We start from the raw sequence: 24,349 nt of genomic DNA on the forward strand, positions 1-24,349 counted from the left end.
GTCCCCACCCCGTCCCCCCACTCTCCCCCAAAAAATCTACTGTAAAAATCTCTGCATGCAAATTCTGATTACTTCAGACTGAAGAACACTAAGTTAAAGCCACTCTTCACAGAATCACTCTGTAAATCTAGCAGAGCTATAGTGATAGTTTCTAGCTCTGCAAACAGCTTTTTTAACTTTATAAATGCCAACAGAAAAAGCAATGGGCTGTGCCTTCCAAATATATACAGTACACTGAGAATCTTTAAGTACGATATGTGAAGTATTACATCACTGTGTGGTTACATTTTCACATGTATACAGTATAAATCTGAAAGCAGTCAAAATTGTGGCTCTGTGGGGGGGCTAACATGAAAACACCTTCTTAGAAATTAATTGTAAAGGTCTAGTTCTTATTTTCTGAATTAATTTATTTTATTTCACTTAATAAAAGACAATAAACCCACCAATAAAGGACACAGAAGAAATGAAGGGACTTGTTGACACTCCTCAAGGCTCTGAGCACCCTGACTGCCCTCTCCTCCTGGTTTCTTAAATCTGTTTAGCAAGCCAGTTCAAGATAGCCACTGGTAGAGATTAGCATAACATGAATTAATTTCAATGTAATGTCACCCCTTATGAACTGATCAAGGTTTCAGGTCAGCAGCAAGACGCTGTGAGCTTGGCAGGAGAAAACTGGTAATGGTGAGAAATACAAAACAAAATGAGAAAGCTGGGAAAATGCTCTGATCTTGTTCATAACATAACCCCATGGAGCACGGACAAGTGGAAGACTGGAATTACCAACAGCAAGGAGCTTGCTTTGCAGCCCTTCTCCTCTCCACCCAGTCAAAGACAGGGTGATTGCTTCTTTATAAATGCAAAAGGCTAGGTTAGGTGTAGACAAAAATTGTGTATAGTTTGATTTGTTCCATCATGCCTCAAAAGTATATTAAGGCAAAGGGAACACTAAAGCTCCATTTCACTCATTTTCTTGGTTTCTTTGTATTTTGCAGCACAGAGATACATGTATTGGCTGGAACCCACAGACCCTCCTCATTCTTAGCTTGTGTCAGGAGTAAATGAGCATACAAACAACTCTGTAAACTCAGTATTTTGAAAAAATCCAAAACCAACCAATGTCTCCTCACTGAAAAACTGGCTTTGACAATGTTAAGACCTGTATATGCAGTCCTGAAAACTTCAGCGATACATTCTCTTATCTTTCTCTACAACACCATTTTTAATGTCATTATTTGCATTTGTTCATTCCTAAAGCACTTATGGGTGACTTTTTTTTTAATGTTGCCTGTTTTATGATCTTGCAACTCCAACAGCACTCGGACAAAGGAAATTATGCTGTTAAATCACCCATGACTGAAAAAAATGAATCAAAATGTTACCTGCCAAGAAACAAGTCTGATTAAATTACTCAGTATAGTCTGTTCAAGTGCAGTAGCTTCAGAAGGTATCAAACCCTAGCAAACTGGAAGTATTTAATTCTTGTTTGAGATTCAGAAGTCTGACACACTTTAAATATTAAACACTTGTTACAACACTATAGGGAATTTCATCCTATTGTCTCATTTGTGTCCCACCAGGATGAAGCTTTGCTTTGAAAAAATGGAACTCTGTTAGGCAAAGAGTGAATCTATACTTAGATCCCAGTCATGTACCAGAGCACATCATCTTCATAGTAAATTTGGAAGCACTTGGTGAAAATAGATGAGAGTCTGTAGAAGATTTTTTAATTTGGGTATTTGATTTTCAGCATATATGTGTCACAGATCAAGAGTACAAATATATTGACTCCTTGGTGATCAGGACACGGAAAGGCTCCAGAGACCGGCTTTTGCCATCCAATATTCTCACATAAGCCAAAGCCCATCAGACACTGAGGAAACAGCAGGAACCATACTGGTAGAGCCCCACCAAAGCACTTTAAATTGTGCCAGTGTAAATGCAGTACACAGCCTGAATCGCATCCTCTGTTTCAGAAATGTGTTTTTAGTACTTTCTGGTCAATTTTGTCTCAGCATGTCTTGATCTATTACACAAAGTGCTAAAAATTATGCTGCAGTTCCTGGGCTTTATGTAGGACTAGCTGAGTAATACAGTAATTAGCTACCAGCAACCTGAGGCTAAGAATAACTTTTTTTTTGTTTCAGAATGTGTTTTCCTTAGTAAGGTAGCAAGTTCCCAAAGCATTATCCTCATATCTTGTTTTAGTGATGGAGAGAAACTTCTTGGGTGTTTTTACAGGAATATGTGAGTGTTCAAAAATTGTAACATTTTTTTTTCCCTCTATTTCTGAAGTGTCTGGAGATAATTTACAGGTGGGAGACTGAGAAAGATGATGATTCAGTCATCTGCCTGAGGCATGCTGGAATTATGCAGCTCAGCTGGACACAAAACACAGGTTTACTTTGGTTCTAGGACCAAAGCCATAGATCTTTTTGGACCTTGGTAAACAACTCCAAATCTCAGTATAGGTCTGTGCTGCAGCCAAAGGCATTAGACCAGCTTGTGTAAAACACAGCCATGCTGCATTTAAATGAGGTAGCTCTGGCACTGACAGCTGCAGCAAGGAACCTGGCCTAGGTACACTGCCCAAATATTCACTCTGATTTCCAGATAGGATGTTGCAGCTATTGGGGAGTTCCAGGCTGCTACCTCTAAATTGTCATCAATAACTGGACTAGGCAACACAAATCTAGCTAGGAGTGTGTACCTGATCTGTAATCACGCTTCTGGCTGTCATAGAGATGTAACATTGCTTATGTTCATCAAAGTATACTAACTATTCTGTATCAAAAGATGAGTGATGGCCCACAACTCAAAATTTATGTACTAAAGGTGTTTGTGCAACTGAGTCATTTAATTTAATTCTGAGAAAGCCAGCCATGTGTCTGCTCTCATCATCCTTCAGTCCCTTCAGAAGTCCCAGAGACCTCTGGTGGCTAAAGTTTCTGTGTCCAAGAGCGTGTTGCAATAACCAAAACATTGAAAATCTGTCCTATGTATTTTAAGCATGTGGAAAACCCGTGTTTAAAGTGTGTAAAAAGACAGAAAGGAGATTGCCATTAAAAATGTGAGATACAATGATTTTGTGAGAGTTATGCACATCTTCAGTGTAACAACCCAAAGTGAAATCAAAGATGATGCCTTGGATACACGTAGAGTGGCAGTCAGGAAGATCAGTGTTAATTGCTGGACGTCACACTAACTCTATACATCTAAAATGAGTCCTAAAGAAATTACTAATTTGAAGTCTGCTCCAAAGTTGTTGTAAGCCTTTTGATGAATATTAAGGCTCCTCTATACAGATACAACAGAAGCATTCACAAACTCTTTTCTCAGATAAAGTATTTCTATAACACTTTTAATGTCTATTTTTTAATCTGTAGGCATATCAGAAGACAGATCAGATTTCTTCTCTGTAACTATATTCAAATGCTAAAGAGGACTTGTAGTTTCTGCATTATTTCATTCTAAGGGCAAAACTAAAGAGCTCACTATATAACATCATTCATTAGTGACACAAAGTGATGTTTTACATACCAGAATAACAAGGTCCTCTTGATACCACTGTTATCTCTTTCTGATGTTTGCAAGCAGCTCTCTTGAGGAAGCATTCATTTTGGTAAGTGTCTCCATTTGATCCACAAACAGGAATATAGTCTGTCTGACACTGAAAAAGAAATGATGAAGTAATTCAGTCATGCAAAATCATGTGATTAATCTCAACTGCATATTAATAAAGCTGTGTACATATGTATTATTAGCAGTAACTTATAATGCTGTCCAATAAAGGAAGATTTAAAATATATTAGTTTCTCAATATCACTGTATATATTCCTTTGAGATCACTAAAATAACAGCCCATATGGGCTGAACATAGAATTTTAGTAGGAAATATTAAAAGAACAAAATAACTGTAGTGGGACTCAGTAATGGCTAGAGGGAACATGACAAGCATCTAGAAGTATTTGAAGGATAAACACTCTGGGAAAGCAGAAAACTTCTTTAAGACAACACAAGAATGTATGACTAGACACAGTGGGATGAAACCGAGCAAAGGAAAATTTAAGGTGAACAGTGCTTAAGGGGACATTTGCTAATTTTTTGATCACAGAGGGATCTTTCAGTGAAGGTGGAAAACAATCACCATCCACATTAAATTCATGAGCAACATGAGTCCATTTGACTTGGTCAACAACTACAATACTGCTTTTGTATGACTATACTGAAAATTTTTGAGCTTAAAGTCAGTGGCATTGGCACATTCAATAAAAAGAAAGGAAGAAAGGAAAATTTATCATTCAGAATGGCTTTGGCAGCCTGTATTCTGCTATTTTCTTACATTCTAAGGAAGATGGATTATATACTCCTTGTGTCTATAATGTCTATTAAAATGCTGGGAAACACACTGAGACCACCAATCCACCTAACACCTGTAGGTCTGCACTACTCCCTGATGAACTGGTGATCTTGACCCCATTCATTGAGTGGAAAAGGAGACGCTGCCCTGTTTGGGGCTGCAATGGTAACTGTATTTCCAGACACCATTTTTCACAGAATCACAGAATCACAGAATAACCAGGTTGGAAGAGACCCACCGGATCACCGAGTCCAACCGTTCCTACCAAACACTAAACCATATCCCTCAGCACCTCGTCCACCCGTGCCTTAAACACCTCCAGGGAAGGTGACTCAACCACCTCCCTGGGCAGCCTGTTCCAGTGCCCAATGACCCTTTCTGTAAAGAATTTTTTCCTAACGTCTAGCCTAAACCTCCCCTGTCGGAGCTTGAGGCCATTCCCTCTTGTCCTGTCCCCTGTCACTTGGGAGAAGAGGCCAGCACCCTCCTCTCTACAACGTCCTTTCAGGTAGTTGTAGAGAGCAATGAGGTCACCCCTCAGCCTCCTCTTCTCCAGGCTAAACAACCCCAGCTCTCTCAGCCGCTCCTCATAAGGCCTGTTCTCCAGCCCTTTCACCAGCTTTGTTGCTCTTCTCTGTACTCTCTCCAGAGCCTCAACATCCTTCTTGTGGTGAGGGGCCCAGAACTGAACACAGTATTCGAGGAGCGGTCTCACCAGTGCCGAGTACAGAGGGAGGATAACCTCCCTGGACCTGCTGGTCACGCCGTTTCTGATACAAGCCAAGATGCCATTGGCCTTCTTGGCCACCTGGGCACACTGCTGGCTCATATTCAGTCGGCTGTCAACCAACACCCCCAGGTCCCTCTCCTCCAGGCAGCTTTCTAGACAGACTTCTCCCAGTCTGTAGCACTGCATAGGGTTGTTGTGCCCCAAGTGCAGGACCCGGCATTTGGCCTTGTTAAACCTCATGCCATTGGACTCTGCCCAGCGGTCCAGCCTGTTCAGATCCCTTTGCAGAGCCTCCCGACCCTCCAGCAGATCGACACTTCCACCCAGCTTAGTGTCATCCGCAAACTTGCTAAGGGTGCATTCGATGCCTTCATCCAGGTCATTGATGAAGACATTGAACAGGGCTGGACCCAGCACTGAGCCCTGGGGAACCCCACTTGTCACTGGCCTCCAGCTGGATTTCACACCATTTACCACCACTCTCTGGGCCCGGCCATCCAACCAGTTTTCCACCCAGGAGAGTGTGCGCCTGTCCAGCCCAGAGGCTGACAGTTTCTCAAGCAGAACGCTGTGAGAAACTGTGTCAAAGGCTTTGCTGAAGTCCAGGAAGACCACATCCACAGCCTTTCCCTCATCCAGTAGCCGGGTCACTTTGTCATAGAAGGCGATCAGGTTAGTCTGGCAAGACCTGCCTTTAGTGAACCCATGTTGACTGGGCCTGATCACCCGGTTCTCTTGCATGTGCTTCATGATAGCACTCAAGATCACCTGTTCCATGACTTTCCCTGGCACTGAGGTCAGACTGACAGGCCTGTAGTTTCCTGGGTCCTCCCTGCGGCCCTTTTTGTAGATGGGCACAACATCAGCCAGCCTCCAGTCCAGTGGGACTTCCCCAGTCTTCCAGGACTGTTGGAAGATGATGGAAAGGGGTTTGGCCAGCACATCCGCCAGCTCCTTCAGTACCCTAGGGTGAATCCCGTCCGGCCCCATAGACTTGTGACTGTCCAGTCGGGCTAGCAAGGCTCTGACCACCTCCTCTTGGATCATGGGAGCCTCATTTTGCTCCTCTAGCTCCTGGGTTTGTACACAGGCGGAACGACCCTCCTTACGACTAAAGACTGAGGCAAAGAAGGCATTAAGTACCTCAGCCTTTTCCTCATCCCCTGTTACTGTTGTCCCTTCTGTGTCCAATAGGGACTGTATGGTCTCCCTAGTCCGCCTTTTATTATTTATATATTTGTAGAAAGATTTTTTGTTATCTTTCACTGACTTGGCCAATCATCTTTAAATTCCTAAGACAATGAAAACCCAGACAACAACAACAACAAAAAAAATTAAGAAAGGCACAGACTAGCCACCAAATTTCTTAACCATGTGACGTGTATGATTAAACTGGTATAGTTCAATTAGTGATAGTACACACAGAAATAGCAGCATTAATTAAGCTAAACTGTCCCAAAGGACAAGAGTTCCTTCTCCAAATTCCAAGCAACAGTCTCTGTCACAACAGTTTCTTTGTGCTTTGGCATACAGAAACTTAAAAATGCTCGATTTTTAAAACATAATTTTGAAGGGAATTATCCTTCCCCCTTTGTCATCCTGCCATAGATGACCAACTGAGAATGAACTAAGCATGCACAGACAGAAATAAATAATGCTGCCAGCCCTGAAAATTATTTCTAACAGTTTTTTAATACTTTCCCACAGTGAGTAGCTCAGACATTCAACCACAACCATCCATCCTGTCATATCTCACACTGAACAGTCACTTCTAGGGAATAGTTAAACAGGTAACTCTTGAGGGGAAACAATACTTTCCAACAGATAATTCTCTATTCAATCTCCTATTTGCTGTTTGATGTTTTAAAGTTGCAGGTTTCTGTCCTGAGAATAGAAAATGAGAGGCGAAGTGGTTCCTTTCTTGCTGTTTGGTAAGACTTCAGCAATTTGGTACAGTGCAGCCAAAAGTTATCATCTAAATATTTAGGAGTAGAGTTGTTTTCTTGTGAGGAAATCCTCTAATAGCTTGAATGACCAAAAGGCAGAGCATCTCTCCATGGACGGGATCTGCTCTGTACAGAATAATGTGGGAAAATCCATCAGGCTCTGTCTAATGCTGTGTGATTGGGGGGTGTCCAGCATCTGAAGGGATGTGAGGTTTACTCACTGTCTATATTCCTTTTCCTATTGTGTCTTATTAAAGCAGTTACCTTATTAAATCATTTGCTGTCTTGCCTTTCTTATGGAGTTTGCAAGAGAGCCCCATGCCAGCTCTCTCTCCCCTCCCATCCCCACACCAGCCCATAACACACTCACACTCACCAGGTGTTGATGAGTTTTTAATTTAGGTTTTGTAAAATGCCATCCAAATTACAGCAAAAGACCTTTCCAAAATTTTGGTTATCCCCCATCTCCACTATAATAAAAAGGATGTTATCCTTTTTCCTGAGTAGGCCTGCAGAAAGTCAGTATAGCATTAAGCAGAACACAACCGAATCCTTCAGCACCTGTCCTATGGTCTAATTTGTAAATTTGACTCTGGGGAATCAAACTTTGGCATCTTGCTTTATGTTAGATGACTTGGCAAGACAGAGAAAGCCTACAAGGTGTTCAGCGAGCCCAGAGACCTCTTGCTGCCATGACATTATAGCTGTTTAAGTGACAACTCTGAAATTTGGCAGCCAGTCATCTCCAACAGGGATCCTAGAAGGAAAAACTACAATTCATTAATATTTAAAGTTTTAGTAGACCACGCAGTTAAGAAACGCTGACAGATAAGGCGTAGTGGTGCCTTGAAGGGAACTGAAATCTCTATACATTTTCCTGAACTTGAGGAATGTTTGTGCCAGATTTGACCATAGTTCAAGGGTGGTTGCAAACAGCCGTGACCCTCTATGGAGATGCTAGTTGCGGCTGAATAAATAAAGTTGAGAGTTACAGAAAGAAAATACAATACCTTCTCATCATCCTTAGACTTCTTTCCTTAGAGTACAGGATTAATTTTTCAAGAAGCACAGGTAAATTTACAAATAATCTAAAATAATACTGCTTTTAAAAATGGGTTCTTCAAGAAAAAGTATCAATTTATCACATGGGCCAGTTTCTTTTTAAGTTCTCATGAACTGGATGTTAGGAAGGCTTAACATTTACTACCTACAGAAAATAAATGAAACTTTTGTTTAGCCTAGGGTTGAATTCATTTTCTTTTTTTTTTTTCAGTCATTACTGGGGTTTGATGTTATTATTATTTATAAATAAAAGTTACAGCTAGAGTGAAGGCTGATGGAGAAACTTGTCTGCTTAAGATTTTTTCCCTTTAAAAGGCAGTCAGATCCCAGTGTTCTTATGGGATGTAAGCTACTGGGTGCCCCCAGCGCAGGTACCCTCCTGAACGACACCACATCAAAAGCAAGACTTGAAACACTAGAATCCCAAACCAGTGTAAGATCACACACACACACTGTTGCTATTCTGGTTCCCCTTGATTTATTATTTATTGGAAACAGAACACAAGATTATTTTTAAAATACTGAAGGATAGCCCACTCTAGGGTTGGTTGGTAACACTGCTACCTCTTGCAGTTTTACTGGGAGTCTCATAATATTTGGTACATTTGTCCTGGCTATAAATTTTAAAAAGAAAGAACTTCAGTATTCTCTTTTATCTGAAAAGTGAGGAGTGGGAGGGGAGGAAGGGATGCCAGGGTAGTTATAAAAACTGTAAACTAAAGGCTCAGGAATCAATGAAGCAAACTGAACTTGCTATTAAATCATATTTCCATACCTTTTTTTTCCTGAGTGAGACTCATTCACTATTTTAATTCATAAGATTTATGATCACTAGTGATCCTGTTATTATCTCGTTTTCAAAACGCCTTAAGATCTTCAAGGGTCTCATCTAACACATTTGGCCACCAGCAGAGCAGGGAAGGATCCTCCCAATACTGGGTATTAGAGTAAGTAATCCATACTAAGTACCGCACTTAAATTATAAAGCTTCATCTGGTGTGTGCGACAAGGCTTGGACGCTCTGCTCTGGGTCACCTCTCCTCCTGTCTTGGGTCCTGGGGAAGGATGAAGCAAGGTGGGGTGTCACCTGGTGCTCCTCACCTCTACTCGTGCCAGTTGCAGGGGGGGATGCCCAGCACACATCGTGACCCTCTGCTCTTTCCCACATCACTCCGTGCTGCCGGGTGACCAAAACTGTGTGAGGAGCACACATGAGGCCACACTCGCCATTTGCTCCCTGAGCACCTTCTGGTGAAGTTCAATCGTGTACCATCCCAATCAGTGTCATTAGTAAAGGAGCCTGTAATCAGGGCGTATAAGTCTATTAATGAGTGAAATAGTTAAAGTGATGTTTCTATAAATACTTCAATACACCTAAAAGATTGGTCAGAAATGGCAAACAAAAAGGTTGCGGCCCTTACCTGGAACTGACACGTACATTTCAAGCCATCGCCCTCTTTCTTGCACACTCCATATTTACATGACGATTCATCACACACTCTTAAGTCAGATTCCCTTACGTTTAACTCTGTGACAAAATAGAAAAAGAGACAGAAAAGAAATTGTAAGATGAGTAATTTTGGGAACTGTCTGGTCCTCAGACCCACTGAGCCCCTCTACTGCGTTACGCCCATACTGAAATTAAAGGAAAAAAAGCCAGAGCTGTTCCCCAGGCTGCTTTGTGGTGGCTCCGTCCTGTTCCCCAGGGGTAGGTCCTGCTCCCCAGGGGTAGGTCCTGCTCCCTAGAGGCAGTGTTGCTTGGTTGGTACGGCAGCTGAGGCTAAATGCTGCTTCACCACACAAACAGACACAGAGCAGGTGTGCATTTAGTGTCCAAATTCCCTTCCCTGTCTCCCCTGATGGGGATGCCCCCAGTACAAAGCCTTCCTTTGCAGCGTTGTATCTAGCAGGAGTCAGGACATTTACACAAGCCATAACCTGTGTTTCTCACCCACTACCTCTTCTTGCCTTACTCTCCACAAAGATGCTGAAGAAGGAAAGGCTAAAACATCCTCTGCCTGGTTTTCCAGTCTCTGGCTTGCCCACACTCCTAGCCCTCAGACTAAAAATAAACCAAACTGTATTTAAACTATTATTATTTGCTTGCACTGTAGGAGCCAGAGTAACGAACCAGAGCCCTCTGTCGTAGCTGCTGCATAAAAATATGGATTACTAACGCATCTCCTGCCTCAATAAGCTTGCAGCAGAGGTACAGCTGGCAAAAGGGAAAACAAGGAGTTGTACGTACACATCGTAGCTCCAATACAATGGTTGCTTAAATGGCTTCAAGATTTTTGAGGGCATCAAATCCAATGGCAGTTTTAAAGGAGGATAAATATACCATTTTGAAAGAAGTATTTGATTTCAACTGTATATAGGAGAGAGATGCAAAAGATGGCATCGGTGGGATAATGGAAGCGGTCAGTATTAGCCTAAACGTGACTCTGTCATGCTGTGTGGGAATGGTGCTGTTACTACAGATTGCAATGAAAAGGTGAAAATCACACCAAGGACTCTGCAAAAATCCCCTGCCACTGTTTAAGGCTGCACTTATACCAGAGGATATAATTCAAAGCTGTCTGTACTTCAATTTGAGTCAGAAACCTCCAGGACTCTATAGTAATATGACCCATTAAGAAACTCATTGACAGCGGTGTGATTTAAAATAATGTCTGTGACTTTTAATAAGCAAGCTCTATCCAGATAACTGGCTTAGAGAAAGCGTCGAATATCAGCCACTCACAAACGGGGAAAGGTAGGTCAAAAGCTGAAAATAATGCTCGGTGCCATTTGTAGCCTTAAACAGGCAGTCGCCCTCCTGCTCCAAGCTGTGTCAGCAGTTTGATATAACAGCAACAGACACCCTGCAAAACTGCTCCTGTGGATTTACGCTACACCCACGCATATAGTTTATACAAGTAAACATATAACTATTTGATAATTTGTGTAATGAATTATGTTTTGTGTCATATACTTCTATATTTAACATAGGATAATTATGTATTTTTTCACAGCAACGCTATAGGATTATAAGTCAGAAAAGGTCCAGTTACATGCCACATATTTTGTTACCTGTGACAAAAAATTGAAAAAATATTGATATTTTTCCCCCTATACACCCATCACTCCCAAAGGCATCAACGAGGAGGGCAATGTGTGTAACACCAGGCAGTTAGATATTCTGTATGCCAGCACAACCATGGGCACGTGTTCTCTTATGTTATTCTTAATGTTGCCATTTATCAAGCACCACCGCTGCGTTGTAGGGACCGAGTTAATGTGACAGAACATCGCAGCTTTTCAATTTAGTGTGTTCATAACCCACTCCTGAAGAAAATGTGCCTTTCTTTCTCCTTGTGAAGATCTGTTCCACAAAGATGAACAAACTATCAAGATTAATTAAGGGGAAATGATTGTCATATCTGAAAGAAGGATCCATCCTCAGGTGATATCACAGTTGAGAAAATGCAGTTTAGAAAAGGGAATAGTAACCAGAGAGACAAATTACAGTGCAAACAGCTTTCATGGTTTCATCAGCTCAGGAAACTGAAGAGACGTGGTTCCCCCCTTCATAGAATCATAGAATCACCAGGTTGGAAGAGACCCACCAGATGATCAGGTCCAACCCTTCCTATCAAACACTCAACTCGACACTCAACTGAGCTCACTGTACTAAGCGCCTCGCAGAATCCTACCCGGTATCCCCAATCAGGAGAAGAAACCTCTTGGCAGCTGGAACTCATGCTTGAAATCCTGAGGGTCAACACAATGTCCAATTGCCTAAGCAGCGTAGCGAAAACTTTGCCCCCGCTGTGCCCTCCAGTGTGAAGAGGCACATGGCCATGCAGGAAGGAGCCTCTTCGCCATGGTGGGGGCAAGATACTTCACTTTTCTGCCTGAGGACGCAGAGGGGGTCAGAAACAGTTCCTAGTATCAGTCAGCGTCAAGGCTGAAGCAAAGATGTACTTGTTCCTAACAAAGCCATTGCTCCGACTACGAGCTGGTAAGAAAGGGAAAGATTTCAGAACATTACTGTAACAGGAGACACGAAGATGGGGGTGGGGAATCATAGAATCACTAGGTTGGAAAAGACCCACCGGATCATCGAGTCCAACCATTCCTATCAATCACTAAACCATGTCCCTCAGCGCCTCGTCCACCCATCCCTTAAACACCTCCAGGGAAGGTGACTCAACCACCTCCCTGGGCAGCCTGTTCCAGTGCCCAATGACCCTCTTCACCTCAAGAAACTGAGAATTGAATCTTTTTAAAAACTCCACAGAAGGAATTAAGATGACAGAAAGCACACAGTTCTAATGGTTACTTAATTGTAGGTGTGGACTGTCTTTCTTTCCATATAAACAATAAATATGGATTATAAGGTTTTTTGCATGAGATGAATGCTGAGCAGTTAAAGTCATTCAGAGACCAGGAGCCAGCGTGATCTTCCAAAACCAATAAAAAGATAGGATGCTCTGGTGATGGGCGCTCAAATGTGTCAGATGAACTTTATTCTATTACAAGATGTCACCTAATCCTTGCTTCCATTCAGTGGCAAGTTCCAGCAGCCACAAAATCAAGACTCCAACATGCGCGTGATTACATATGAGGGAATCACAAGTACCCAGGAGCGTGGTGGCCTTGACTCCCACATCTACAGCATTCAATCCAAAAGCGAACGTATGAGGATTAATGCCAATAGTGACGTGATGAGGAACAGTGGATGTTTAAATGGAATTTCTGCAATTATTTCCAGAAGAATAGAATCATTATCATTATATGTGAGAACAGGGCTACAAAAGGAGTGAAAACTGTGTAGCAAATGGTTTAGGGTAATTTCTTACATGTTTCTTTAATGCCTATCGCAACTCATTTCCTAGACTTTTAGCAGGTATAAATAAGAGAAAGCCTCACTGTGTTTCATTACGTACAGCAAGAAGATGGTAAGTAGTAATTCATTAACTCCCAGAAGAAAATATAATTAGCGCAATTAAATCAGGCTTCCAAATTTATTATAAAATTAATCTCCAAAGACCTGAAATGAGGTATTAAAAATGATTTGCTAGTATTTGCACAGCCAATACACTTTCTGGTGGTGTGAAGGCTGACCAGCACAGAGCAGCTTGCAGAAATTTGGCTGCAAGGGCCCATATCGAGGTCTGCTGGGTTTTCTATCCATCTTTTGAAATTAATTCAACTTGTGATAATTTGATACATCAAAAAAAAAAAATGAGGAAAGCCTTCTCCATTTTGACTCCTCGCAAAGAATTTGAAGTACAGCTCAATAGAAGTATCTGGAGGTTGGCTTTTTGCCTGTGACCTCAAAATGCATTGCTCTGAGGCGTGAACTTCTCATTATAGGCTAAATTACACATGTCAAAATGCTGAACCTGAAGATGAAATCAAATTTGTAGGTTTAAGAACATCAAACATGTTGCTTCCGTCTGGATACCCTGAAGATAAAATAAAATCTAAGATGAGCAAATCTGGTAACTTCATAAGCAATTTGTTTTTTCTTCTGGGGTTGGCAATAGTACATAGTAATGACGAATGGATATAGGGAACAGAAAAAATATACCTTTCCCATGTGGGAGCAAGTGGGTGGGTTTAGTATCAGTGCTGCCAGCTTTGGAACCCCTGAATATTTCAGCTGTGCCTGGGAAAAACCCTCTCTGCCTGCTTGCTTACCTGTTCTCTGTTTCCTATAGGTAAGACCCCAACCTGCGGAGCTGCCGGGACCTCTCGGTTTGGTACAAGACGGGGAGCACAAGTCTCACTAAAGGGAAAAAGCAAGTCAGCATGAGGCACCTCACTGCTGCTTGTCTGTCCTCCAAACAGCTTGTTCTTTGTGAATCCAAGCTTTAAATTAGGATGTATGACCTCTCATGGAGGTTATACACACACACAGAGACCCAGGAAAGTTAATAAAGGTTCTGCTATTCTGCAGGTTAAAATAAGCCCCAAAATTGTACAAACACCTGAAGTGACTCTGGATTGGCTTTGGCATATCATTGCCTTTTTGTGGGGTTGGCAAATTATTTTGGAATGATTGGAGAGCTTCAGAGGCCGGAGGGACGGTGGGGAGGGGCAAAATGAAAATCCTTCTCTTAAGGTTTATGAGCCAAACTGCTCACATGACAAATACAGGAATAATCTGTCTCTTACTCTTGGATAAAACTTCACCTGCCAGCCACACTCTCTACCCTGCAAGAAAGATGATACCCAGAGAAAGGTCTGTGCCCTAGTTGCATAGCCTGCCCACTTGAACCATGAAGGTGAGTTTGAGTGATATCACAGGTATATTAGTAGTCATAGTTGTTAAATTGCTTAAAAAAAAAAAAAAAGATTTTCCAGGGAATATTTTGGATGCCCCTGGGACATCTCTGCTCACCTCCAGTTGCAGGCTCAGAACAAAACACCACAGCTCTCCTGCAGGTACTATCCACTCCATGCAGACATACGAGCATCCCATCTGGTACTAGCTTAAGTAATTTTAGATTACCACAGCCTAGAATGGCTTTAACATTGCCTGAGACTCTTACATCACATGTACACATTGACACACAAACATTTATTTTCAGGTCTTTTAATCTGCAAGCTTAGCCCCATCCCATTGCTCTTTCAAAGTGCGGTCAATACTGCCACAGCTGCAATAAGTCATGTAAACACTTACTGAGCTGTAACACGCAGGCTGTGGACAGGAGGTATAATTTCAGGAGTCCTCGTGTGTGATCTAATTGTTCTGCCACCAGCAAAATGCTGGAATATGTGTGAAGTGAGGCCACATAAGTTATTCCTCACTTCAGCCACTGGGCACAAATCTCAAGGACAAATACAAGTTCTAGTCATGTACAACAGAACTTGTTTCTACTTATTTTATTGCAGGTCATCAGTTTGCCACTGGTTCCAACTACGCCTGCTGTGCCAGTTTCCCTCTTTAACCTACATTTCTTCACAACTCATGCACTACATTTTCTCTGCCCTCTTCAAAGCATCATGAGCAACATTCAAGAAACAGCACGTTTCTGCTTTGCAAGCTGAAATATGAAGTTTAAGGGGGAAGAAAATCTCTGAAGCAGGGAGTCTGTTTGCATAAGCACTGAAGAAGCAATGATGAAGCACCAACAGAGGAGAACCATCCCCCTTACCAGCATTACACTACCCCAACAGCGAGATTAGCTAAAGGAACCATATGTTAGACTTCTAGTTTGTACCACAGAAGTGCAAAACAGGGACACGGATGTGGACAATCACACACACACACACACACGTCTCAGTTCTTCGCAGAAGATGGGAAGCAACACCTGAGGGTGTTGGTTGACAGCTGACTGAACATGAGCCAGCAGTGGCCCAGGTGGCCAAGAAGGCCAATGGCATCTTGGCTTGGATCAGAAACGGCGTGACCAGCAGGTCTGGGGAGGTTATTCTCCCTCTGGACTCAGCACTGGTGAGACCGCTCCTCGAATCCTGTGTTCAGTTCTGGGCCCCTCACCACAAGAAGGATGTTGAGGCTCTGGAGCGAGTCCAGAGAAGAGCAACAAAGCTGGTGAGGGGGCTGGAGAACAGGCCTTATGAGGAGCGGCTGAGAGAGCTGGGGGTGTTTAGCCTGGAGAAGAGGAGGCTGAGGGGAGACCTCATTGCTCTCTACAACTACCTGAAAGGAGGTTGTGGAGAGGAGGGAGCTGGCCTCTTCTCCCAAGGGACAGGGGACAGGACAAGAGGGAATGGCCTCAAGCTCCACCAGGGGAGGTTTAGGCTGGACATAACGAAAAAATTTTTCACAGAAAGGGTCATTGGGCACTGGCAGAGGCTGCTCAGGGAGGTGGTTGAGTCACTTTCCCTGGAGGGGTTTAAGGGACGGGTGGACGAGGTGCTAAGGGGCATGGGTTAGTGTTTGATAGGAATGGTTGGACTCGATGATCTTGTGGGTCTCTTCCAACCTGGTTATTCTATGATTCTATGATTCAAAGATTGTTTGCATGGTGGACACAAAAGGATATTTTTATCTTCTACCAGCTTCAGTGCGCAACATCCACCAGCGCTAACCTGACATCTCTTACCACAACCTCTGTGCTGTTTCTGTAACAAACAGCAAAGCTAAGAGTCAAATCTCACCTAGCATGTGCCAAATACTGAGGTGAAGAATTTCTCCACCTGTTTTGTTCCTGTCTGGTGAAGACGTTTTATTTTAAAACAAGCCAGAACCTACTGCTCAGACTTGTACCTTTATTCAAACAGTTCTCAGGGAAAGGAAGCCCCCAGGCTTTACATTTATTTCCTTGACACCTGCTACTAATGCCATTTGAAGAAAACACTTAGCATTTACTCCTGCATTTTCTTCTCATGTTCATAAAATGTTTCACTGAAACATTTTTCATTCTAGCAGATGCTGAATGAGTGGCCAGTGCTACCTGTCCCTTGGTCGAGGAGAATCCCTGGCTTTAGTGCTGCCACCAAAGGAGCATGTGTTGTTTCTTAATCGCTTAGAGCGTGAATATTACTAAAACATGGTGCCTTCTGAACAATGACTTTTTAAATCAAATATGTACCATTGACAAGACCTGGAAATACCATTTATTTCAAAATTAATAAACAATCTCTACATTAGGTTACCCATATATTTTGCTGTCCCCATCTGTTTCAGTAGTTGTGGATTACAAAAATATTTATAAGATTCATTGCAGAGTTTATGCCTGTTGAATCTCCTCAGAATATCTTCTCAGAAATTGTCTGAGGTTATGGGTGTGAGAGAGCAGGCCAACTCCTCAAACAAAATTACTAATTACTTCTCCAAATAATTAATATTTGCTTGTATCAGAAAGTCAAAGCAAGACAGAGTTGGTCACATCATGTTGTTCACAGGATAAAGTATATTTTTCACAAAAGGAAACAGAAAATAAGACAAACTCTACTGGGAAATTATTCAGTGCACACCCCCTTTGAAAATACAGCTGTTGTCACTGATTTGAGGTGACATTTTAGCAAGAAATGACTTATAAGAAATGAAGAAGGTGGAGAATGCATAGAGTGGAAAGAGAAGTATGAGGTAAAGAGTTGTTGAAATGAAGCAATCAGAGAAGAAAATGAGGAAAATGAAAATATGTAGCACAGGACAATCTAAAACAAATGTAATTTTAAATAACTGAAATAGTTAAAACTAATTTAAATTTTTTTTCTGTGATATAGTATCATTTTCTTTCATACTTGCATTAGAAGAAAACAATTCATTGGAACAGCCTAGAGGTGATATAAAAAAAAAGCAACAAAATCATTACAATGAATTTACCCTGAAAAAACACAGACAACTGTAGTCTAATGGAATTAAGATACTCCCAAACATTTTTTTTAATTGGTCGATTAATGGATGCCTTGTGTAGCTGATGGCAAATCTGCTGTTTCCAAAACAATCTTAAGCAGTGTTATAGGACTAGTAAAACTTGGTTTGTTGTGTCTTGATGCAATATTTAAGACTCAATTGTGCAGAAAAAAAAAGCTGTACTTTAGCTCCTGAGAATATTATCTGAGTGAATAAAGCTTGAAATATTTCCCTAAAACTACTTTTACAAGAGTGCATTAACATTTGATTGCTTAAGTGCCATCCAATTTACCTAGGATGATTATATTTTTCCATTTCTATTCACCATAGTCTCCTTTTAAAACAGAGAAAAACAGAATGCGTATGTGCAGCTAGGGTAATTAGTATTCTTGCACACAATAGGAAACCACAGCAAATTTTAACAACTAGCACTCACACAGCAAGATTGTCTTTGAACCTGAGAGGCTCCCACACTGCCACTATTCACATTACCTGTGTGCTTCTGACTAACTCTATTCAGTGTGAGAAAAGTAAGGGAGGTGTCATAGTGATGAGTGTTTGGATGACAGTTCTATCAAAATATTGGATTCAGCCCACGGTGCACTTCTGCTTCCATCATCCAAAAAAAAAAGTATTTGTAGAGAAAGTTGTGGCACTTCTTTTGTTCTAGTAAAAGCTTCGACAATATTTGAGAAGTTACGTATAAGCTGCAGGTGAGTATTTCAGCAAATGGTACAAATTGACTAGCTGTGCAACTGGTTGGAGACAGGGAAAGATGCGGTGAGAACTTGAAATGGTTTTCTCTCTCATAAACACCTTTGTGTCAAGGTGATACAGCAATCTGACCGTCAGGGCATAGGTCTGGCGTGCTCCTCTGCCTGCAGTTATCCAGGACGCTGCCTTCAAAACTTGCTTACAAAGCAGAACCTGTCTCACTACAACAAAATTATTGAACGTGACTATGCAAGGCTATTACAAAGAAGTTCGTATGTCACTGCTTATTTTTACATAAAATTTAAAAAAATACTAGAAAAGAAATACGTTCACATAGCATATTTACAGCAAGATTGATTACAACACGTATTATCAATCTTCAGTTTCTAAGGAAACCAAGGCTGTACAAGAGCGGTGACTCTCCAAATGTGTCTCAGTTGGTTTCTTCCAATAAATTCTGCACTCACTGGGCAATTCCACCCAAATTGGTAGAGGCCTGGGAGCTTCTTACAAGTTCATGAAAAAACAGTAGCTGCTTGGAGAAGAGGGGTTTAAAGTCATGCTGACAGGAGGGGTTGTGGGATCATACATCAGGACAAGACTTATGTGACAAAATCATAAACACATGCAATGTGTTTTCTTTCCACAAATATATGCAAATAAGTGGTCACTGACTGTTTTCCATACAGGGCACTGTCATGGTCCTTGCATATTAAGACCTGGAAAGTGAGATTTGGATTGTGTGCAGCCTGCTGTAGGTGAACTTGCTTTAGTAGGGGCCTTGGACTAGGTGCTTTCTATAGGTCCTTTCCAACCCCAATCATTCTGTGATTCTGTAATCGTGTAAACGCTTCTTAACACATTTACTTTTTAGGATACTGGATAACTCGTGCTGGTGAATGCTTATGCCTACACCAATGGATGCGTTCTCTTAGGGTAACTTTAAAAATAATGCTCTTAGACTTCGCTAGTCCTTTCCTACTAGCGTGACTCCTATGAAATTTTTCATTTGCATAAATTGTACTGTTAATTCCTTACAGTTGTGCAGCATGTGCAATTACAGGCAATGGGAAAATGTTATTTGTCTTTGCTGTCTTAATGCCTACTTGCTCTGTCTCTCGGTCTGCAGAGCCAAATATCCAAAACATTTCCAAGTGACTTGCTAAGAATGTTCTATCTCTCTTCTCCCTTGGTCCCCAAACAGGGAGCTTCACTTGCTTTCTAGCATCATTGCCTGTGTAAGGACAAAACAGGCAAGGACACTGCTCCCGTGGAAGCTATAGCTTTGGCTAATGAATCTTTGTCATGAAGAAATCTTTCTATACCAATTACAAACCAAGGTGAACTCTTTAGTCCTGTTCATAGAGTGAATCTGACAGTTATTTCCCTAAGCCACTAGAGGAATGACAAGCTGTTCAAATGCTCTGAAACAGAGCTCTCTTTTACACTACTGAAGAACCTGAACACTGAAACAACTATTTAGCTTCCATAACCATTGCATGGAATCTCTTCTTTGATCTGCAGGTGACGCAGTTAACTCAAGTTGATTCTAATTTGAAAAATTATATTGGTCAAATTCTGATCCCGTTCCTGACACAAAACTTGAAGGCATTATAGCTTGCTAGGTTGAGAGTGGGAGTAGAGATTCATGATTTACTGAGGCTCCAGAATTACAGTCTTTGTTTACAGGTGAGCAATGGATCCACCAGGGCTAACAGATCTACCTTGCCCTGGTTCTAAAAGCCAAACTTCTTCTGTTGCCTGCTCCTCACTTAAATTTCTTCTGCAGCAGAAGAGAAACAAGCCCTGGTGTGAACAATGCTCCCATGCAAAGAAGATGTAGCCTTTCTGTAACTGTTTCAGTCATCTCCCTGATCACTGACTTCAGAGGTCTGTGCTGTGGTCAGAAAAAGGAGCCTTTGCCTCTGTAACAATAAGGGAAGGAGTTCAAATGCTTGATCATTAAGTTTTTTGTTGTTGTTGAAACAAGAGCTAAAGTCAGCAGAGGCTTGAGCACATCATAAGTACATCCACTTACAACAAAGCCCATACATTTTCTTGGGTCTCAAGGTCATGTCAACATGTGCTTAACTTCAGTGCTCTGGAAGTCCTAACATGAAGAGACTCGGGCTCTGTACATAAATTTACATGTTCCTCCAAGGAAAGTTACAGAAGTTGCTTGGGTTCTTGCTCCTTGTTTCACTTTATTTTAAAGAAATCAAAACCAACTACAAATGCTACATTAACCTCACCACTTTCCCTTCTTCTTCTTCAGTGTCAGAGAGATGTTTAAAGAGCAGTTGAGCCTTGATGCTTCAGAGCTCCGTACACAACAGTGTTTGCAGCTGTGGAACAGCCTTCCAGGTTGTCAACTAATACACTTAGGGATGCATTGGCCTGGAAGCCATTTTCTTATGACTTTTTTCAAAAGCTTTAAAATAAATTTAATTTTTTTTTTAATAAAAATTCTCTCAAGGATAATGGAAAACACCAGGGGAAGCCAATAGGTTTTCAAGGACCTTTGGGGATAAACCAACACAGCACTGACACAGATTATACAGCACAACTCAGGTTATTACACACATTCTGCATTCTACATCGATTATAAATGATTGCCACAAATAGTACATATCAGGGAGAAGAAAAGAAATTTATAAAAAATGTGAAACAAACATATGCCCAGTATTTTCAGCAGTAAGATTTTCAATGTTCAGTATTGGCTTCTATGCTACTCTCCTTCCCTTTCACTATTCCATTTATTGCAACGTTTTTCTTTTAGACTTAAAAAGACAGAAGAAAGAGAAAGCTATATGGAATGCAAAGTCCTTTCATTGCTCAGATACAAAAAAGAAGAGAAAAGGTGGCTTTTGGTGAATTTTCTAGAAAAATACTGTTTTCTACAAAATGGTTTCTGATGAACGGTCTTTTGCCATTTATCACACATAATCTGAGTTTCCAATCCTACAAACGCCTGGGCAGAGACTTAACTTTGAGCATTTGTGTGAACTAAATAAACTAACTGAACTGATCATGCATAAGATTAAGAATGCCTTTGAGTGTTTCTGGGATCAAGGACAGAAGCAATTTTTTGAGGACCTGATTTTTATGCAAATAATAATTGACTAGGACTTCCATCTGTTGGAGACAATTGTGTAGAATTACAGCGTGGAGAAATATTTTAAGGTACCATTTATTACTGAGATTTGAAACTTCCCCTTAAAAGCAGCAGAAAATATCTGACCAAAAGTTGTCAGCTAGTGTATTAAACTACTCGCTCTAAGGGGAAAATGCTGCTGTCTGTAAGATGATTTGATAACAGAAGTCTAAAATGTGGCCTCTAAATAGTTTAAATTTTAAACATTATCCAGTCATTATCATTAACAGCTATGTGAAATATTGTAATACCTAGAGGCTGCAGCGAAGATCAGATCCCCCTTCTAAAAGACACGGATGAAAGCTTACAGCACTAAGCAGAGAAGTCCATTACTTACAGCAGAAGCAGAGAAGACATACAAACCGTGATTAAAATAATATATTATCATGTCCATTTCAGCGGATGAGGAAGAAAAGTAGAGAGATATAAAATTGTTTATCCAAGGCTACAACTCAAGGCCAAGGCAGGATGACACAACAGAACTTGCACCTGTCCCACTGTTTTGCTACAAGGTTATCTTCTCTCACTCTCACCACCTTCCCTTAAGTAAAAACGTCTTCAATACCACACCTAGAAAATCATGATGATCTCCGAAAACAGAGCAGACACAAAAGATTTAAGGAGTACACATCACTGGATTTAAAAAAAGGAGAGAAAAATGAATACTGAGGCTATTAATGCTAACTAAAGAACTACGCTGATGTATTAATGCAGCTTGTAGGACTTATCTGCTGTATTCAAATAGCTGATAATCGCTGCTCAGAATTCAAACTGTGCTGCTGTGATAGAGCTTAATGCAGACAGTGCATGCAAACCCAGAAACGTGACTCATAGCCCTGCTGGGAAAAACTCTTGTTTACTCAGAAACACAGCATCGTATGAGGTTGGCTCTTGAGCAGCAGCACATGGGAAGGTGGAGGAGCCTGAACAGGCTTTGTGGTGTGTTTTGCCCTAAGGAGAGTGAGACAGAGTGGGAAAGAAGACAAATAAGAGGAGGATAAGTTGGTCTCAAATCAAACAGATGAAATTTTTCAGGAAGGACACCGTCTGTGTGAGAGTGTGAGGAAAAGACTCTCTGCTTTGTGATTTCTCCCACTGTCTGGCAGCTCCTGACTGAGCAGTTTCCTCTGACAGAGCAGTTGATGTCCCTGTGTACCCAGCAGTGGTTCTATAACAGAGATGCCTCATCTCTCCACCTCTCTCTTTCAACTCCCCTGAGTTTTCCAGGAACTGATCCATTCCTGAGATAAAATGTAAGAGAAACCACTCCTGCAAGCCTCAATGCTGAGCGTAGCTGAAGGCTGACTGAACAAGGGGAGAAACCTGCTGGATCCTGAGTATCCAACTGACATTTCCCAAAATTGCCAGCAAGTCATCGGTAATCAAAAAGTGACAAGAGTAACAAGGATTTTGAAAGCCTCACAAGATCTGGAAACTACAGACATTGTCATAAATCTTATTTGTAAGTTTACAAAAGTGGAAAAGCCAGCTGAACTTACACATGAATTTCTGAAAGAAAGTAAATTTCATGTCTGCATAACCTCTGTGCTGTTGCGAATGCAGAGATTACAGGTCTACAAATCAGATTGTGGTCATGGGATAGAATGATCTTCATCCCAGAAGCAAACTTGAAATCAAATTCAAGTTAGTAGTGCCTGATATAGATCTTAGGTCTAGCAAAGTCTGACTTGCTTCACCAGAGCAACTCAGTGAAGTATTTCTTGTGCCACAAGTCCCTGTTCAGTACGGCTTCTGAAAGCTCTTGTACCAGCTCTGCAGAGGTGGGCCACCATCTCTTACTGAACACCTAAGCAGATAGGTGAGTTGAATACTTGGCCGGGTTGTTTAATATTTACAACTGCCTGTCCGCACCACTATTTTCAATGCAAATAGATGCTGACAGAGCTGAGACAAAGAAAAACTTAAGAAAAACTTAGTTTTCTTGCAATAATAATGATTACGAATGTTTTCCACAACCTGACTCAAGCTCTTTGTGCAGGGCCTTATGGCCAACTCTTACATATTATATTCTGCTCCCAGCAGCTGTAAATTCAACACTTCGCTAGGCATTAAATTTACTCTCAAGAAACATTTTCTAAGAAAGGTGACATAGTTATTGCACTGTTGCAGCTGTGGAGACAGATGGCAGTATGCCAGAACTCCAGGAAAATTTTAAATTAGAAATTGGACCATCTGCTATAGGTAGGGGGGAAAAAAAGGGTTTCACATACAGGCTCCTCCCTTAGTCTTGTAATTTTCCTGGTATTGAAATGCCTGGTGTAGTGTGCAACAGATGCCATATGCTTTCTGACTATTTCTTATTTGCAACTGATAAGCACTAGAATGTCTTAAATATGGCAGAGAACGAGGAATTCATTCTTAAATCGCATTATGCTCTGCTATTACTCAGCCTATGACAAAGCAGGGTAATACTTTGCAAAAACTTCCAGTTACTCTGGGATGCTTCCTATAATAAAATCTGCTTAGGTTTAAACACTTGTTTGAAACAGGCAAAGTTCAACAAGAAGAACATAACATTTCTATCACCTTCATCCTAACTATTTCTTCAATCAACGGCTTTAGCTGGTGTATCTTTAGACATTAAGGTAAACTGTTTAACAGCTTCTTTATGATGCATGAAAAGTAAAATGGAAAGAATACTGTCTTCAGACAGGAAATCATATTTTGGGTGTTTATTCTTCCTGTAAGAATATTATTAAATTCCCAGTAAACAGATACCTGGAAACTTTTGATTAATGCTTACATGAATGTTGTATCATACATTCAGAGATGGGAAAACACATTATGCACTGGAACAAAGATGATTGTCGCAGGTCCTGCCACTAAAAAATACACCACAGTAGTTTGATTAATCAATAATGGAGATGACTAAACAGAAGAAGGATTCTAGTTAAGTGTCTATATTAACACTAAATTTCAATTGTATATATCGTTATGATCCTACATGCATTATTCAAATGATCAGTTTGTGTCTATTTTTGTTATAGCAAGTAGGGGGAAGAATAAATCTCCTGAATATATCTAGAGTCATGTATTGACTCCGTAG

The 24,349-nt window shown here is 41.1% G+C and overlaps 1 protein-coding gene across 1 annotated transcript in view; it reads right to left on the minus strand.

The window, feature by feature from the left end:
- TMEFF1 (transmembrane protein with EGF like and two follistatin like domains 1) overlaps window positions 1-24,349 on the minus strand; it is a 123,651-nt gene that overhangs the window by 41,715 nt on the left and 57,587 nt on the right. The window contains exons 2-3 of the mRNA XM_069852988.1: window positions 9,520-9,626; window positions 3,541-3,670 (exon numbers count right to left, since the gene is read on the minus strand). Of these exons, the coding sequence (XP_069709089.1) occupies window positions 3,541-3,670; window positions 9,520-9,626 (237 nt within the window). The remainder of the gene's footprint in view (window positions 1-3,540; window positions 3,671-9,519; window positions 9,627-24,349) is intronic.

The sequence above is a fragment of the Phaenicophaeus curvirostris genome, chromosome 3 (assembly GCF_032191515.1).
Source record: "Phaenicophaeus curvirostris isolate KB17595 chromosome 3, BPBGC_Pcur_1.0, whole genome shotgun sequence".
Classification (NCBI taxonomy): Eukaryota; Metazoa; Chordata; class Aves; order Cuculiformes; family Cuculidae; genus Phaenicophaeus; species Phaenicophaeus curvirostris.